This window comes from Stegodyphus dumicola, chromosome 2, assembly GCF_044657685.1.
Source record: "Stegodyphus dumicola isolate Sdum_Otavi_A_Nest chromosome 2, ASM4465768v1".
Lineage (NCBI taxonomy): Eukaryota > Metazoa > Arthropoda > Arachnida > Araneae > Eresidae > Stegodyphus > Stegodyphus dumicola.
In genome coordinates, this window is record NC_140769.1 from 181,984,681 (window position 1) to 182,004,364 (window position 19,684).

At 31.5% G+C, this 19,684-nt stretch overlaps 1 protein-coding gene across 3 annotated transcripts in view; it reads left to right on the forward strand.

The window, feature by feature from the left end:
- Nucleotides 1-314: 314 nt before the first annotated feature.
- Daao1 (D-amino acid oxidase 1) overlaps nt 315-19,684 on the forward strand; it is a 101,608-nt gene continuing 82,238 nt past the window's right edge. The window contains exons 1-3 of one of the 3 annotated variants that reach the window (XM_035358846.2): nt 315-629; nt 14,518-14,638; nt 19,556-19,635. In XM_035358846.2, the coding sequence (XP_035214737.1) occupies nt 433-629; nt 14,518-14,638; nt 19,556-19,635 (398 nt within the window). In that variant the 5' untranslated portion in view covers nt 315-432. The remainder of the gene's footprint in view (nt 630-14,517; nt 14,639-19,555; nt 19,636-19,684) is intronic. The other 2 variants (XM_035358845.2, XM_035358844.2) reach the window with 2 other exon arrangements.

A 19,684-nucleotide genomic window follows, 5' to 3' on the forward strand; every position in this document is an offset into this window, starting at 1 on the left:
AAATTTTTGTAATAAAATATAGACACTTGCTAAGACTTGTAAGTTGTGTTTCCTGACTCTAAATTACATGCATCAGCAAATGATACAACTTTTTAAATTCGTTGAGCTTCTATTAAACAAGAATTTACTCATTATTTAATGAAATAAAAGTATCAGAAAAGTTTAGTGACTCCATTTTTAACTAAATAAAACAAAATACTACAGATGTTCATTTTCATGTACGCTTATTTTTAAAAGCATCGAATCAACTGAATCTCAGATCGAGCAGCTTCATAACATTCCCACCAAAACTACGCTATTGTAGATGCAAATTGGCAACATTTATTTTCAAAACAATATTCAAGGTTGTATTTCTTGAATTCTTATAAATCGTTCGCGTATTATATTTTAAATTGTTGTTTAATTCTTTTCAGATTTTATTTTTTAACAATAATGACGAAACAGAAAAATATTGCTGTCATTGGTGCTGGTGTAATTGGATTATCCACAGTCTTATGTCTTCAAAAAGAATTTCCGTCTGCTAGTGTATCGCTATATGCAGATAAATTCAACGAAGATACTCTAAGTGCTGGAGCAGGTGGAATTTTTCGACCCGAACTTAATATAGATGAAGACTTTGAGCGTTTAAGGTAGTAATATATATATGTATACATTTATATTGATACGTAATTATCTATAAGTCTACGTTCTGGGCAGAGCTTCATGAAATCCTAGATTACTCTTATCTTTGATTAGCTTTTTTTAATTTTGCGGAAGAAATTACTAGACAAAATAGTGTTGTTAACAAAAATAGAGTATGTTTCTAAATTTTAAGTGAGATCTGCTTATAATAAAAATACAGTGATTAATTTTCCAGATACTTTGTTTTTCCCGTATTAAAAATAAATTACACTTCCTGATTTTAGTGTCATTGCACAGAAAATGTGTTTTTTTCCCCCCTTTTGGACGTTTTAAAAAAATAATTCAGGAAATGAAATGCGTTAAAACCAGTAGAATATTGTGATTTTCAGCAAGAGTAATAATTATCAAAATAGTGTTTTATGAATGTGAAATCACAATAAGAATAATGTATAATAATGCTTTGATAAAAATCAGGTAAAGATTACTCATAATACCACAAATTAAATTTGAGTTTTTTTAGTAAATTTGTGCTAAGGAATATGCAAGGCCAATGAAGCAATTTATTCCTCCCTTTGCTTGTAGTTTATAATGTTGAAGGTGAATTTTCTATTTTAAAATTGGGACCAGTTATTTTTCTCGAAACTGTCTTTGTATCACAAGAATGTTTTCATAAATACAAGCTAAAATATAGTGTTAAAATTACAATAATAGTGTTCATAAGAATGAAAAAGTTAAAATTTTTCATGAGCTAATATTATTTGAATGGTACTTTTCCGTTTTGCCGGCGCAGGCAGTAAAGTCACCAACAATGGTACAACTGATGCCAAATGGAATATCCTTGCTGGTAACCTTTTACGCCTCATTTTCAAAACAAGTCGCAGCCATTTCTTATCAGATTGATTGTTTCTTTCAATACTAGCATACAATTACGAAGAATTTTTGCCAGAGTTCAGTTTTATGCCTTAATGCCATTCGTGGTAATTAAGTAGATTAGGATGCAATTACACTGCTCACCTGAAGGCAAAAATATAGAAAAAAAGTCAAGGGTTAAATTCATCAAATCTAATGAGAATGCACTAGCAAAGTAAAGCACTGCGGTTTTACATAATTTCTGAGTAAGCTATTTGTACAAATTGAAATATTTCTTGCATATAAACTTGTATTCCAAATTAAGATTTAACTTGAAATTAATGTAGATAATTACTGAGATAATTAGATTTTTATAGTGTAGTTTACGTGAGATGAGATTACTTGGGATCACGTGAATCAGGATGTTGTACCATGAAAGCATAGTAAATTCTTAAATTAATGACTTTTTACAAATTTATTGGCTTTTTATAAAATTTAAACAGTATTAAAATGTTTATGCTCTCAAAATAAAAGATTCTTAGAACCAACATTTATTAACATTTTATATGTGTATGCTATGTGTTGTCGCCAATAAAGTCTGCTTGGTGAGATTTGTGCCTTCGAAATGGAAAAGTACCATTTGAATTAATGAATAGAAGTTAACAGTTCCATGGTTGTATAACCCAGACTTTTCTGAATTGTAAAATGACAATGCTATAAATCTGGAAAATCACACAATACAGTAATGTCAAGTAAAATGTCATTCATTTTTATATTTTCAACTGCTAAGTAAAAATCAGGTAGAAAGTCTTTGTTAAAATATGTTACTGAACTAGCATAGCACTTCTAATCCTTTACTGATGTGTTACTGTTAGCAACAGAATAAAATTTAAGTTACGTTGAGAGTTAGCAAAGATTTTTTTTTTTTCGGTGATTTAAAAATTTTCTTGAAATAACTGTGATTTAAAATTATTTAGGTTGGTAAATAGAAGTATTATTTTAAGAATTACTCTATCTCAGATTTGATAAAGATTCATATAAGTTAATTAAGATTTTAATTAACACAATAAATAAGATAATTTTAGTTGTTATTTGTTTTAACCATAATGTTAAAAAATACTCTCAGCAACAGGTTGTGATATTTGAACAGAAAATATTTATTATAGGAATTTTTAAGCTTGGCAGATGTGCTTTTGTATATTTGCATGTGTGATTTTTCATTAAATTCAGTATGAATAATACTAGGGATGCTATTCTATAGATTTTGTAGCTTCTTTTTGTACACTACGGTGCCACACAAGTCTGAAATCCAGACACCTAATAACTGGAATAATCTATTATCTGACCTCGCATTCCCTTTTTTTAAATTCTTCCCCCCACACACACACTCAGTATGGGAACAGGTAATATGACACTGAAGCAAAAGCAAGTGTGCTGTAATTCAATTTTTGTTCCAAGTAGCCAAGTTTTTATCCCTCTCTTCTTTTTCCTTCCCCCCTTTTTTTAAATTAAAAAATGTAATTATGTGTGGTAATAGTCAATTATTATTTATGTTGTTTTAACTTTAAAACACCAGCCTTCTGTCAAATCCCATTTTAATTTTTGGCTCTCAAATAGTTGTAGCGTGGGTAGCATTTTTCCCTTTTATTTAGCACTGTATACAGTTAGAGAACTCTGAAGATCAGTGTTTGCTTGGAGTAGAACATTGTGCATACTAGCTTCTTTTTGTTAGCAAAATAGGGAAGAAGGAAAAATGACTAGATTACTATTAACTTGAACTCAGCTAGCACTGAGAAATGCACCTTTTGGTTAGCGTAGACTTTAAGGTGCCCCTTGTATTATGGCGAAGTTGTTGTTTCATTTATCACCAAGTTGTTGTTTCATTTATGGTAGCCTGAGTAGTTGAATGTTATGGAAGTCCTATTATGACATAATCAGGTACATGATTCTGGGAAATTTAGAATCATGTGATGTTTTGTTAGCGCTTTTGTGGTGTGTGTTGGTTTTATTATTTAGATGGTAAAATGGCTGAATGTAGTAAGATTAATTTGAAGTTTCTGTACGATTTGGAGCGAAAGGGGAAAAGAGCATTAATTGACTGGTGTGTAAATGAAGGTTTACTTAGTAGTCATTATAAGTGTCCTGTATGTAGAAAGGACATGCGTCTAGTCAAACGTAAAAACCGTTTAGATGGATTTGAATGGGTTTGTAGGAAAAAAGGTTCAGATTTGGCGATGGCAATATACGGATTCAAGTTCAGATAATTTTAGGAAGTTTTTGGATGCTGTTAAGGAATTTTGTGTGCCAGAGACTAAAGACAAAGGAACTTCTAAATAGGGTAAGTGGAAATTTGCTTTTTGTAGTGCTTAAATGTATAACATGTTTTTTCTTTTTTGTGTTATTTTATTGTTTGGTTTAAAATGTAGTTTATTGAGATTATGTATTCTTTGTTTGCCTGTATTTGTTGAATTAGGTGTTCCTTTGACTTTTTAAGTGAAAATGTATCGATATATACATAGACAAAGTGAAGGGAGTGCGCAATGGAAGTTTGCGCAATTCTTGGATTTTTTCCAAGTGAAAATAGGTCAGTCAACGTGTACATCAATAAAGTCAAGGGAGTACAAAATGCCATTTTCATTCAATTTGGGAATTTTTTTTTTTTTTTTAAAGTGAAAATAGGTTGATGTGTACATCGATACCGAGTTTGTGCAATTCTTTGTCTTGCCATTTTGGCTTTGTGTAGCGGCCATTTTTGGTGCAAAAATTTCCGTTTTGCAAGCCAAAATAATAAGTCAAAGAATTGCACAAACTCGGTATCCATGTACCGCCAAAAATCGCCAAGGGGTACCCTAAAATACACTTTTACCCACCTTTTCTTTCTTTATTTTTTTTTTTTTTTTTGATTTGATCCAGCTTATTATTTTGTTCAGTCTGTTATTATTTAATTTTGATGAGATGACAGTAATTGCTGTTATATTATCAAAATTAAAGCTTAGATAAAGGCAAAGATCCCTGTTTTACTCTTCCTTTGAAATTTTATATCCTTGATTAAGCCAGTGGTTATTGTATTTCTGTATGCACTGAAATGCAAATACAGTATAAAAGTCCAAAATCCAGAGTCATCAGGACTTCGATGATTTTGGAAATTTCTGGATTTTAGATTATCAGTTTAAATCTAGTAATAACATGTAGGCATGGCAATATTTGGGCTTTACTTTCACTTACATCAGATAGAAAAGTGTCCCCTACAACACTCAAGGGTCGAAAGGGTATTTCTGGCCAACATAAATCAAATTAGTGTATTCAGCTCCTATTCTTGTCCATCGACTACACACATGCAAATTGAAACTGGCCAACTTTTCTTACAGAAATATATTTAGTAATCATTTCACTACCCTTAAATCTGGCTGCCTATGTGCTGTTCACCATCCTGTCCCTGCTAGGATTGGCCCTGTATGTATTGTCATTGACCACAGCATGACTCCCTAGTCAGCAGATGTTTGAATGTGACATGTAGGAATCTTAGTTGGAAGACAAATGCATTTATTGCACACCTGCTTTCTTTTGTTGAGCAGATGTTATTAACCATTCCTAGACTTTGGACTTAGGAGGGAGGTATTTTTTTATATTGTTATTTACTGTATATACCCATGTTGACAGTTTTAAGAAAGAAAGATCAAACTTCAAAGTGTGGGATCGACTTACAGGGAACTTCAAAGTGTGGGATCGACTTACAGGGAACTTCAAAGTGTGGGATTGACTTACAGGACTTCAAAGTGTGGGATCGACTTACAGGGAACATGAAAAAAAAAAAAGATCCGCCACCGCTGTTTGATGACATGTGGGTGAACTTGATTATTAAATATATCATTCATATAGAAAAAACACAAAAATTTTATTTATTATTTTTTTATTAAATTTGTTTCGATTTTATTTTTTATTTATTTAAAAAGCTTTAAGTGACTACATTCTAGACAACAGTTGGCAAGATTGTCATAACCCGATTTGCAATACGGTTGCGAACCATGAAACTCATGAAAGATGAAAAATTTGCTTCTGTAAATAACTCTTTTCGTACATCACAACATTGGTGCATGAGATTCATGGATCGTTATGGACTATGTTTACACCATCGTACCAAAATTTCACAGAAAATACCGAGTTAACTCGAAGATAAATTAATAAACTTCCAAAAGTATGTGATTGAAAAAAGAAAAATAACTAATTTTGGAATGTCCCAAACAGGAAACATGGATGAAACCCCCATGACTTTTGATCTCCCTGAAAATTTCATTTTTATAAAAAGGGTGAAAAACAATTCATGTAAAAACAACTGGTTATGAGAAAACTCATTTCACAGTAGTTCTTTTTTTATGGAAACCTTCACTTTTGATTTGTGATATGCTTTGACTGCATCATTCAGAAGTTGTAAAATAGCATGCAGAAAGTTCAGAAACAACACTTTCTATGATCTCAGAAGGGCTGGCATCCATTTTACAGCCACTGGATGTGACCATAAATAAGCCATTCAAGGTGAATATGTGCAAATATTGGGCAGAATGGATACAATCCGATTTGCCTACTAAAACCAAAGGTGGCAATATTAGAAAGCAAGATATAAGTTTAATTGCATGGTGGATGAAAGATGCTTGAGACATAATTCCAGCTGAAATGATAATTAAATCGTTCAAAAAGTGTTGCATTTCCAATAACTTGGATGGCACAGATGATGCAATGTATTCAAGTGATGATAATGACACTAGCTGTGATGAAATTTATGATGACTCGCTAATGACCGAAAAAGAATTTCTGGATTTACTTGCAGATTTCTACTTTCATTCAGAATTTGAAGGATTCAAATGAAATTCTTTGAAAATTTTGTACATATTATAAAATTTTATCATGTGCTAAAATGAAAATAAAAAATCACTAAAGTGCGAGTGTAATTTTATCAAGTACATAGGCATGCTGTTTTATTGGCAGCGGTGCCCCCTGCTCATGGGACAAATTTGTTGTTCCAAAAATGTTTCTCAAAAGTCGGAGGATCAACTTATATGCAAATATATACAGTATTTATTTTTCGGCCAGTAGCCCAATTATTGGATATGGGAATTATAGACTCTGTATTATGCATAGCAGCCTTTTTAAAATTTGAGCAGGGGTCAGAAGTAAGATGATTCTTAGAATTTTTGAAATACTTTAATATAAAATCTGCTGTGTGGAACATTGCAAGGTCATAAGATGACAGGTCAGTGGATTTTTTGGCATTTTTTTCCACCATTCCTGTTTACGTCTAATGCCCTCCCCAGTAAAATGGCATCCAATGAAACATAATTAAAACAAAAACTATGTAATCTCCGTAAACTGCATTTTAAATGAAACAATGAAATATCATAAGAATGAAATTACATGTTATCTAATCTATGCTGTACAAAAAGGAAATATAGACTTACCTTATTTAAAAATTTCTGTGTCTTCAATATATGTGACACACAAAAGTCCTTAACAATACCCAAAAACTATTTAAAATTATCTAAACTAGAATCTGTATACTGCCATCACTACATAAATTCACAAAAGTAAAAATGAAAAATATCCTCTTGGTTGTTGGTAGCATTTCTTTGGAAACTCCCTTTTTATTACACCCCACGTGCCTTCCATAGTGTTAATATGAGCTCAGGTTTTCAAATCCTTAAATCTCACTGTGTAATTTACCAAGAAATGATTGAAACCATTTAAATCTTTATTTACACAACTGCCAATCAATGTTTTCTTTCTCAATCTTCCAAACTGTACAGAGACTTCATGTTAATCGTACGACCAGCAGACATTTGATGGTGTAAAGCACAAAATAAGCCACGTACTTCCTAACAAACATCCAACACATATATAATTACAAATATTTTCCCCATCAGTCAAAATCACTGCAATCACATGTTACAACCAATCACGTTAAAACAGCGTTTCTATAACATTCAACTACTGAGGTTACCATAAATGAAACAACAACTTGGCGATAATCTAAGGGGTACTCTAAAATACAGTACAAAGCGTCCATAATCCTGAATGATATATAATCTGAACCTCAAAACTACAAACTTTCTGCGTGCATAATACCTTTATGCATGCGCATATGCATTTACACATGCACATAATACGTTTATGCATGTGCGTTTCATGTATAAGGGATGGTATAAGCTAGGCTAAAATTTTCTAATTATCTATCCGCTGCGTGCTTCCTCGATTTCGAAAGAGCTTTCTATCGAGTGTGGCACGCAGGACTAATCCACAAACTTAGCAACTTTCTGCTTCCAGTCAGTTTCATCCAGCTCCTTATTTCATATCTTAAATGCAGGACTTTTCAAGTCAAGTGTGCAGATGCTATTTCTCGCAAGAAAATAGTTTATAGTGGAGTCCCACAGGGAGCGGTTCTCGCCCCAGTCTTTTCAACATCTATATTAACGACTTGTCAAGCCCTCTTGACTGTAAAATTTTGAAATATGCAGACGACACGATTCTCCTCACGGATTCACTTAGCCCATTAACTCGCCATGGACAAATTGTAGTTAAACGTTAACATCGTTAATAAATGGTGTGAAGATTGGAAGATAAATTTAAACTCAAGCAAATGTTGTGTTGTTCTTTTTAGACGATACAGAAAAAGAGTAATTATCAATAATGAGATCAAAATTAAGAATGAAGTTGTTAGGCATGAAAGCTCTTACAAATATTTAAGAGTTAGTGATAACCAGCTCACCTTCGCCTATCATGTGAAAGCAGTGGCAGATAAAGCAAATGCGGCTTTTTGTGCGCTTTACAGCCTAATAGACAAGAACTCTAAATTATCACTAAAAATCAAAAGAACTCTCTATATCACCTTAATAAAGCCTATCATGCTTTATGCCGTGCCGGCTTCGGCAACTGCCAATGAAACAGAGTGTGCTAAACTTGATACTCTCCAGAATAAAATTCTATGTTCCATAGTGAAAACTCCCTGGTATATGATAAATCCGGATATTCAGCAGTCCTTAACGTAAAAGCCATGCACGAACGGATATTAATCTCATCTCATAATTTCTTCAAAAGTTTAAGTAACTCAAGATACGCCTCCCTCGCAAGTTTGTGTGACTACGATCATACAATTTAAAGCATGGTAAAAAGACCCTGCACAATACACCATAATGCAACTGTAAATGTGTAAATAGTTCATTTTTCTTCGTATTTAATCAAGTATTTTGTATTTATGACTATAAATTTTATGTTTAATTCCAAGATTTGAAGTGGAAATTGTGCTACTTTTTTCATTGACACGCCCACATGGGCGTATCTGCAAATAAATTTTTAACGTGTCTTTATGTGATGTGACTTTTGAGTGAATGCAAATTCTACAAAATTTTATGAACTTTGTGTTGTTGACCAAAGTCTGATTGAACTTTGACATTTCAGTGCATGATAAGGACATTACTGATTAATTAAACGCAGACTTAAACTGTTTTCCTATCTTGCGACAAAGTGCTCTCATTTCAGAATGCTTCTCCTTAAATAACTCTTAATGAATATCTAGCAGAGACTGAATGTGACTCTGGCGCTAGGTAAAAGATTGGTTTGCAACTTAAGATCTATGGAAACTTTTGCTTCCCCATGACCAGTTTACTCCAAACCTTAGAGTTTTTTAATGCATTCTACGCCTCTGGGTAATAGATGTACCAATAGTATGTCTTCTTTTTGATACAAATGTGAAAGGCCTAAGGCATAATTGATCTATTGGTGATAACTCACAGTAGTTTGTACCAAATGCGAGTGAAGGTAAAGGTAATTATCTGTTTCAGTTAATGTTGCAGATTGCGTTGTTCCTTAATCTTCTAATTGGATCCGGCTTATTATTTTTTGCAGACTGTTAGAGCAAATTTATAAAAATTAAGCTTGAACTTTCGATTATGTCAAAAAGAGTTTCCAATTCTGGAGCTGCCAAAGGATCTACAAAGTGAAAGCATGTTTCGATGTTAATGAAACAAAAAGTGGCATTGCTGCAAAAAATGGATAAAGGCATGAAGAAAGTAACAGAGAAGTTAGTGAAAAGGAAAAAATTTTGATTGACAAGTTAGTCAGTATTTTCGGCACAGCAATTACAGGACTTGAACAGTGGAACTTTGTTAGAAATTATGTCTGTTTATAGAATTAAAGAGAAAGTATTAGCACAAAAAATGAAGCAACTTAAACAACTTGCATTGAAAGAAGTGTTTAATAAAGTAAACAAAAAAATATTAAGCTTTTTTTTTTTTTTTTGTAAAATTTGGTACCCTTTAGATCATAATTGCTCTTTATTTCATACATTACGGTTTCATATTTTGAATTGTATAATTTCTGCATGCCATCTTACCAGATTTAAATTGATGATCTATAATCCGGAAAAACCCCTAATCCGGAGTCGTCGAAATCCCGACGAGTCCGGATTAAAGACTTTGTACCGTGTAGACTAACCCACAGCTGCTATGGTAACTGAATAAGGAACAATTTGTTTTCAGTTGAAAAAATTATGTCTGTCTATAAAATTAAAGTATGAACATGTAAAATGAAACTGGAAACAACTTGCACTGAAAAAACTGTAATGAAACAAAACAAATATAATTTTTTTTTCTGATTTATTTATTTGTTTATTTTTTCATTTTATTTTATGTATGTATATATTTTCCCCCAAAATACTTATTAATCTTGAAATACAATTTTACATTTTACTTTTCATTTGAGTCTGATGCCATTCAGCAAAATATAAGATATTTGTCTGTCGAATTAAATGTATGAGTTATTAATTAACAAATTAAGTTATTTAAAAGCATCAGATGCAGTTCTTAGAATATTATTTTTTTAAACTTTTGAATCTCATTGATTTAAGTAAAATTGCATATAGTTCATGATATATGTAATTCAAACATTGAATATTTTTATAGAATACTATTTTTTCACTTTTCAAATATACAGAAGATGTATAATGTTCTCATGTTAGTCTAAACATATATTCTTCTAGTATCCCATAAAGTGTTTTGCTATTCCACCTTTGTCATTTCTGTTGATAATCTCTACTGATAAACCATATTAAATGACTTCAGTAATCTTCAGTCAGCGAACCACACTTTTGGAATGATGAGCTTACAGGATGCACTATCTTGTGGGGATGGGCAGTTTGGGCTAATAAGCCTAACTTTGGAAAAATTTACATAAATTCAATATGTCGTCTAATTTTTCTCTTTGTTTACTATAGTTGTCATATATTTTCAGTCCTTTTATAGAGCCACTTATCAAACACATACAATATCAAACATATACAAACATGCACAGGAACATACATGTTGTATCCTGTATTTCCTTGGTAGATAACATGTTCAGTTTCTGTCTGCTAATGTATTTATCAGCTTTTTCACCAGTGGGGCATAGCTGATCCATGTTTGCAGAAAAACTAGCATGTCAATGATCATTAATGGCATGAACAAATGAATTCTATTAAAGAAGTGAAGCCATGTAAATAAGAACATCCCACCTTACCAGGTATGTGTATTCTGCTCTATGCTTAGCCATGTAAGTGCTATTATTGCTGCCTTTTGTGGTTATATTTGATACTGTTCTCTAGAGCAGTGGTGCGCTAACTTTTTTCGACTGCGACCCCTTTCGTAGAGAGAAAATTTTTGGCGACCCCTAGAGATAAATATTCACAAATACGATGTCTATTTCGCGCATTTCTTTCGTTTCATCGAATAAAAACATCATCATATCTGACTCATTTTATTTATAATTTTAAGAAAATACTTTTTGTATAACACAAAAATCAGTAAATTGCCCTTTAATGAGATGTATGTGGCTGCAAGTTTCTAATTATCTCATCGATGTTTGGATGTATGTTGCTAATTGCAATTCGCATATCATCTTCAGAGTTTAAATGCGAGCGGTATTTAGTTTTTATTGAAACTAGTTTGCTAAATCCAGTTTCACATAAATACGTTGATGCAAATTGTATTAACACTCTGATGGCATTCTTGCATAAAACGGGATATTGTTTTTCCACGGATAGCTAATATTTTTGGCAAGGCTGAGTCTTAAATTGATTTCGAAGAGTATAATCACTAATTTAATCTATCAATTGCTCTTTCTCACTAATTTGAAGAGTTGAACTGCATATGTCAAAGGAAAATGGATCACGAATCCAACCAAGATCGTTTTCAGGAAAACCCTTGAATCTTCTTGAAAAATTTTCCTTTAACTTTTCAATGGGATTGGAAATGATATTTTTAAATGTAAATATATCTATATTATTTTCCTTGATAAAATAGTTAAAGGGAACATGTCGGTGTTGTTTTTATTCAGTTCAGTTTGCCAGAGACTAAGCTTATTCTTAAAAGCTTGAATTTTACTGGCTGAAGTTATGATAGTTGAATTCTCACCCTGCAAGCTCAAATTTAAGTTGTTAAGTTTTTCGAAAATATCAACTAAATAGCTCAGCTTCCCTAGCCAAACTTCATTGATATAATAAGTTGCCAATCTATGTTTCTTTTCGATTAAAAACATGTACACTTCATTTTTCAAATCAAATATCCGTCGTAGTGTTTTCCCACGTGAAAGCCATCTGACTTCGGTGTGTAACAGTAATCTCTCATACGATGAGTCCATCTCATTGCAAAGTATTGAAAAGAGACGGCTGTTGCATTCAATGTAGTTAATTGAACTAACAGCGTCTTGTAATATCTTGTGCAACTCTTCATCCATATTTCTTGCAACAAGAGCTTGCTGATGAATCATACAGTGATTAAATACCATATGAGGCGCCACCTTCTGAATTAAGCCTCTGAGCCCTTTATTCGAACCTGTTAATGCTGCAGCACCATCAATACAAACCGCAACACAGTTTGCCCAGGTAAGGGACTTTGGTTCAAAATATTCATTTATTACTTTGAATATTTTTCCTCCAGTTGTTTTTCCTTCCAAACGTTTGCAACATAAAAAAGTTTCTGTTATATCTTCATTAAAAATAAACCTAACGTAAATAATTAGTTGTGATATTTTAGTAATATCGGTAGTTTCGTCCAGTTGTAAAGCAAATACAGATGAATTTTGTATGCGTTTTATGACTTCTGACTCAATATTTCGTGACATTTCGGTAATCCGCCGAGACACGGTATATCTTAATAATGGTATTGTTTTTAGTTCATTTCCATATTTATCGCCATGCATAATTGATGTCATCTTAGTTGTTGCAGGAAGGATAAGGGATTCTCCAATTGTATGGGGTTTCATTGTTTTTCCTATTAGATAAGAAACTTCTAAAGAAGCTCATAATGCTTTCTGAGGTATTGTTGTAAATTTCTTTAAATGTGCACTTTGAATTTTCAGATTTTCAGCTCGTCTTTGAAAAAAATCGGCATGTTTATTTGTAAGTTTTTATGTTTAGTTTCCAGGTGCCTTTTTAATTTAGCTGGTTTCATGCTCTCATTTGCTAATTTTTCGTTGCAAATGAGACATATCGGGCGTTCTTCATGATCAACAACACAAAATGCAAAACCATACTTAATAAATTCCTCATTGTATTTTCTTATTTTTTTAGATCGGGCATTTAGTTCAGTATTTTGCGACTCCTCATCAGTATTTGTTCTTTTGTTAGCTGAAGATGTACCTGGTGTACGTATTACCCATTTATTCATTATGAAGATAGGGATTAAATTATTTAAACTAAAGCAAATAATATATAAAATTTTTTCATTTTTTTTTCGAGAAATTCAATAAAATTAACAGAGATCTTTCTCTAATGATAGTACGTAACCTGATAACAAAGAGTAGCAAAGCCCGATAAAATTATAAAAAATGATAATTACACAACGTCACATGATAAAACTCGAGGATAAACTAAAACAATTGCAGGCCAACTGCTACATGCTACAACTTCACGCGAACACTTCACGTCTTCACTGTGACTATCAGATACACCGCGTACCTCGCCATCTGATTGGCTGATCACGGAAGCGAATTTTTCCACTTTCCCTCCATTTCTATTCCATTTTCCGCTGTTATACTGGACATAGCCTGCGTGGATTGCAGGCTTTTTGCCAGTTATCGTTTAATATGGGTTCCTGGAAGTACAAAAAACAGAACAAAGGTGTCGCAGAGACAAGATGTGAAAATAAGACCCCCGTTTCCCTGCGCTTAACGTCTAGTCAAATAGGCGCTTTTCAGTAAAACTGGCGAATTACCTCGAAGAGGGCGCTATCTACCGGGGTGAAAAACTTGCGTCTTCACACTTTACATACATTACGCATTACGGTCAAAGAAAGAGCGGACAGAATGAAATTGCAATTAAACAGTGAGTGACGCCGCTTCACTCTTTATATGTACACTGTATGGTATGCAGCATACAGGCATAATACATTTCATAAAAATTTGGCGACCCCCCAAAAACTTCTGGCGACCCCCACAGGGGTCACGACCCCTAGTTTGCGCACCACTGCTCTAGAGGTTCTGTGCAACCAGACTTTTGCGTTTCTTCCTTGTGTTATAACATAGTTTAAAATAATTATTCTTTGTTATCTTTCATATGACAGAATTTAAAATATGAAATATTAGGTAGAAAATTTGTATTCATTTGCTATGTGTCTTGCATAATTACCATATAATTCTGTAAGTTAAGTTCCTTAAAGTAAAACGTGAATCCTCATTTGCATAATTTACTTATTTATGTGCATGCAAGTTTTAACTTATTAAAAATGCAGTATGAAATTGTACTTTTAGTGTTATTTGTTAGCACATTAGTAGTTATTTGTCAGTAAATAACAGCTATTAAATAAAACTTCTATGTTAAGTGAAGAAAAATTAAACATGTTTACATTCTCATTATTGATGGTATTATTGCCCTAGATCTATTCTTTTCATGCTAAAATTACTTCTGAAATTGGATTCTTTTCATGCAATGCAGAAAATGATGAGATGAGCTTAATAGTCGTGTGATTTGTTTCTATAAATTTTTGAAAATATGTTGTAATATTATACAAAATTTTTCTTTTTCTTCAGTAAATGGTGTGAAGATTCTTTCTCTCACTTTCTTGAGTTAGCACGTTCTCCTGAAGCATCAAAAGCAGGAACACAATTAGTTTCTGGCTATCATCTCAGCAGTAATCCTTTGCAGATACAAGTTTGTGCTCAATTGTTTAATTTTTATAATTAATACATTTACTCAAAAGTTTGAAATTTTTCTGTTTTAATTTATTTGTGTAGCCTAATTTTATTCTGTGTTTTAAATCGGAGGTACTTTTCCGTTTTGCCAGCACAACCAATAAAGTCGCCAATAATGGTACAAGTGATGCTAAATGGAATATCCTCACTGGTAACCTTTTACGCCTCATTTTCAAAAAAAGTGCAGCCATTCTTATCAGATTTATTGTTTCTTTCAATACTGGTATACAATTACATAGAATTTTTATCAGATAGTACAATTTTATGCCCTAAGGCCATTCGTGGTAATTAAGTCAATTAGAATGCAATCACACCGCTCACCCAAAGGCGAAAATATAGAAAAGGCAAAGTCAAGGGTTAAATTCATCAATTCTAATGAGAATACACTAGCGAAGTAAAGCATTGTGGTTTTACATAATTTCTGAATAAGCTATTCATATGAATTGAAATAATTCTTGCATTTAAACTTGTATTCTAAATTACGATTTAACTTGATATTAATGTAGATAATTACTGAGAGAATTAGATTTTTGTAGCATAGTTTGAGATGAGATCACTTAGGGTCACGTGATATAAACTGTAGAATCAGCTTGTTGAACCATGAAAGCATAATAAATTCTTAAATTAATGTCTTTTTACAAATTTATTGTCTTTATTTATTGGCTTTTTACAAAATTTTAAACGATATTAAAATGTTTATGCCTTCAAAATAAAAAAATTTTTAGAACTAACATTTGTTAAAATTTTTTTATGTGTATACTGTATGTCGCCAATTAAAGTCTGCTTGGCGAGATTTGCGCTGCCAAAACGGAAAAGTACCAAATCTGATTTAATATTTTGTTAGTGATGGAAATCATTTAACAATTTAAAAAATAAAACATAAATATTGTATTTTTCCTCAGCAAAATTTGCTTGATAATTGAAATGCGAAACAGTGTTTCTTTTTCCATCCTTTATTTTTAAAAAAAATATTTAGGCTTGCAAAATGCAAAATCATCTTCATTTCAAACAATTAATTGCATTAATTAATTGCATTGCTTCATTTCAAATAATTAATTGCAAAATCTTTAATGCTTCAACTATACTATGCATTAAGCAAAAAAGTAAAAGCAAACACATTAAAGCAAAAAAGCTGTTTTTATCTGCCTAGACTTACATCACAGGCTATTGAAAAAAAAAGGGGGGGACTGTTAAGAGAATCGCTTTGCATGGTGACAATGTAAATAATAAAAAGTAGGGTACAACTCTGATATACGCCCTAATTTCACCAAATGTAGCGATATGTGTTCTGCACTGGTTTTTGCCGCGATTGCGTGTTGTATGGCAACCCTGTTGACGTTGAAAAATCTGTCGCTGGAGTTCGTTGGTTTGTGTCATGCTCTGTGTCTGAGAAGCTAAAATGGTGGAAGTTGTTGAATTGAAGTTCGGCAAAAGGAAATATCATCTTGGCCATCCTGTTGAGGGGCAGTGGGTATTTGGAGGTGTGGAAAGAGGTTCTAGGAGATTATTTTTAGTGGCTGTGCATGATAGAAGTAGGGATTTGTGATTATTTGTTATTTTATTTATTTGTGAACCATAGTATGAATTTTCTGGATAGTGTGTCTGGCTGACATATAAATACGATAGTGATTACGTGGTGGCATGCTAAAGGCGGTATGAAATTGGTATTTCTGCTGTTCGAAAAAGCATTGATTCATGGTAAGTGCATTTTATTTTATTTTTGTTCTTATTTTGTAGAATGTTATGTTCATTGTTTTTTTAGTATGAATTTCTGTCATTATTGTTGCTGTTTTTTTTTTTTTTTTTTTTTAATTGTTTGAAATTTATTTTAGTTATTTTGTTGATTAGTGCGTACCGTCTAAATTGTGCAATTCATAGATGTTTTTTAAAGTTGAAACCAGAACACTGTATACATTCTTTGAAATCTATTGTTATGTTAATTTATTAAAGTGAGGTGTGCATAGTTCGTAGATTTGTTTGTTGCCTAAATTGTGCAATTCGTAGATGTTTTTTTAAGTTGAAACAGCACGCTGTGTACATGGTATTCTTTAAAATTTATTGTTGTTATGTTAATTTATTAAAGTGAGGTGTGCGTAGTTCATAGATTCATTCGTTGCCTAGATTGTGCCATTCGTAGATATTTTTTTAAGTTAAAACATATCGCTGTGTACATGGACTCTTGTCAAATAATTTTGGTTAGAAACTTTACGGTTTTGCTATCTAAATTTTTTGTTTTTGTTTCGGATTTTTAGCTTAAATTGTGTGTTCAAAATGTGGTTTTTGCATTCGCGAAAATTGTGTTTTTGGAGATATTTTAGGCGTAAAGTTCGAAATGTAGACAAAAAACGTAGATAGCAATATGGTAGCGTGGAGTTTCTTGCCAAAAATGTTTGGCAAGAAATTTGGCGACTTAAGGGCGCATATCAGAGTAGTTCCAAAAGTAGAAATTAATTTATTGTAAGCAGATAGGAATTTTAAAAAGGAAGTAGTATTAAAAGTTAATATAGTTTAAAAAATCAGGAGTAAGAATAGATACTTTATACCTATTTAAAAACAGTACATGCCATCAATGAAATTATTAATTAATGATTTAAATGGAAGTTAAAACTTATTATATTGATTTCATTTCTTTCATTGCAGGAAATGCAATGTTTTCATAATAATTTGCCAAATAATTATTATCTGTCAAAATCCTACAATTTTATTAACAATTGAGTACAAAAGTGTTAAAAGACACATTTGTTGTTGAATGTAATATGTTTTAATTTTTACGTTTCCAGTTTCATCTTTTGAAATATCAAATTCTGTATCTTTATTTTTCATAATGCCAAATTCTAATACTCTGAAATAACCCTAATATATATATATGTGTGTGTGTGTGTGTGTGTGTATGTAATGATAGCACAATTTTGGAAGCATTGAATGCAAGAACACTACAACGTAGATGCATAGAAATGCTGATTGTGGAGATACTTGATGCTTAAAATGTCCATCCATTTTAAAGAAGAGTAAACGGTCGAGCCGATTTAAATTCCTTATTTTTTTTAATTCACATTTTGTGGACACTATTCATTTGGCATTCCAGTTGTGTCTATTTCCAGAACAGTTTTGATACTATTGAGATATAAGCGATCATTGCAGCACATAGATGATTGCAACAAAACGTCTAACCATGAGAAAGGCACAAGCGAAAAAAAAGGGAAGAGTATCATAGTAGTTCAAATAGAAAGAAGGGAGGGAATCAAAAATTTCAATTCAAGTTAGTTTTGGTTTGCAATTATTTTGATTGGGCAAGACAGAGAGATGAAGTTCCCAAATTAAATAAAACTAAAAGAGGTCATAGCCAATTAAAACTAGAAGTTTGCCTTAATATTTTTTATCTTACACATTACCCATTTCAAAAAGAAAAAGGCGGAGTGACAGAGAAGCCTTTTTGAGAGAAAAAGGCATTAGAGCAGCAAAATATGAGAAATATAATTTTTTCACACAATATCACAAAAAAATTTTCATACAATATCACAATTATAAAAATTTTATATACTCATTAATTATTATAAAGAATCATAAATCTTAAAATTTTACACCATACTAATTTTCACATTTATAAATAATACTTTATCATTTGTAATAGCATGATTGAAATTATGGTTTTCTACTTTACTATTATTATTAATGTTATTAAAAATTAAATGTTATTATAATTTAATAACTTAAAAATTAAATGTTATAATAATAATTTAATAGTAATACTTTACTATTATTATTAAACTATGTTTTTTACTTTACTATTATTAATTTTTTTTTTTCTTTTCTTTTTACTACATTTTTACAATTATCTTATTTTACTCAAACTGGAAGACCCTACAGCTTTCTTCTAGTATGCACATCCAGCTATTTGGGCAAATCCACTTTAAGCTGACTCATGTATTAAATTTTCATGAGTGGTTACGTGAATTGCACTACAACATTCCATTATATTAAAAAAATAATCACACCCCATTATATGAAAAAATAAAAATCCTATTATTAAATTACTTTTAACTACATTTTTAAAATCCTCTCCCACCCCTCTCGACTCCCACCAATCCACATGAAAAGACTTTCGGCTCACCAGATATTTAGAGTGCCACCATACTGCACGGACACTATACATTTACAAACAGCCATGTCTTCTCCGGGTTTCAAACCCGGGTCCTTCAGTACCTTAGTAGGCTCCCCTAACCACTATACCTCCTAATTCAACAATTAACAACATTTCTTCCAAAGTACGAACTGTCAATTTTTACTCTACTGTTAGCTTTATTTCTGAATAAAAAAAAAATAAATAAATAAATAAATAAATAAAAACTATATTTGTTCCTAAACGTGGAATCATTTCCACCTAACACTTAGTTGCCTTTAAATTTTCCTATATTTTAAATATGAAGCATTATATATGCAAAGCAAAATATGAATTTACTTTGTATTTTATTCTTTTGTATATGCATAATTTTCAATAATGTAAGAAAATACTTATATAAAAATTCTAAAAGCAGACCTCTCTTTATTTTTATGAGATGTGCTGTTTATTTTCATTTGAAAATATAACAATCATTATTGCTGCTACTTAAGTTATTAAGTAGATGCATCTTAAATTGTTAACAATAATTATATTAAAAAATTTGTTTCTGTTACTGTTTCATGAATATTTGTTAATTTTTAAAAGTCAATTCTTTAATGAAGCTGCCCTAATTGATCTTGTGATTTCTTATATGAGGAAATATAGTATTGATAATATTTGTTCCAGCAGAATAATTCAAATGAGACCAATTTGAATAAAATTATGTGGAAACATTATTAATATTTTTAATTCATATTGAAATATGATAATTTTCAGAATCCTTTGTTACTGAAATTATTGCCAGAATATCGAGAACTGCAAGAAAAGGAACTGAAAATGTTTCCAAGACATTATAAGTAAGTTGCTAGGATAGATGTTGTGTTTAACATTGTTTTCTTTTCTTTT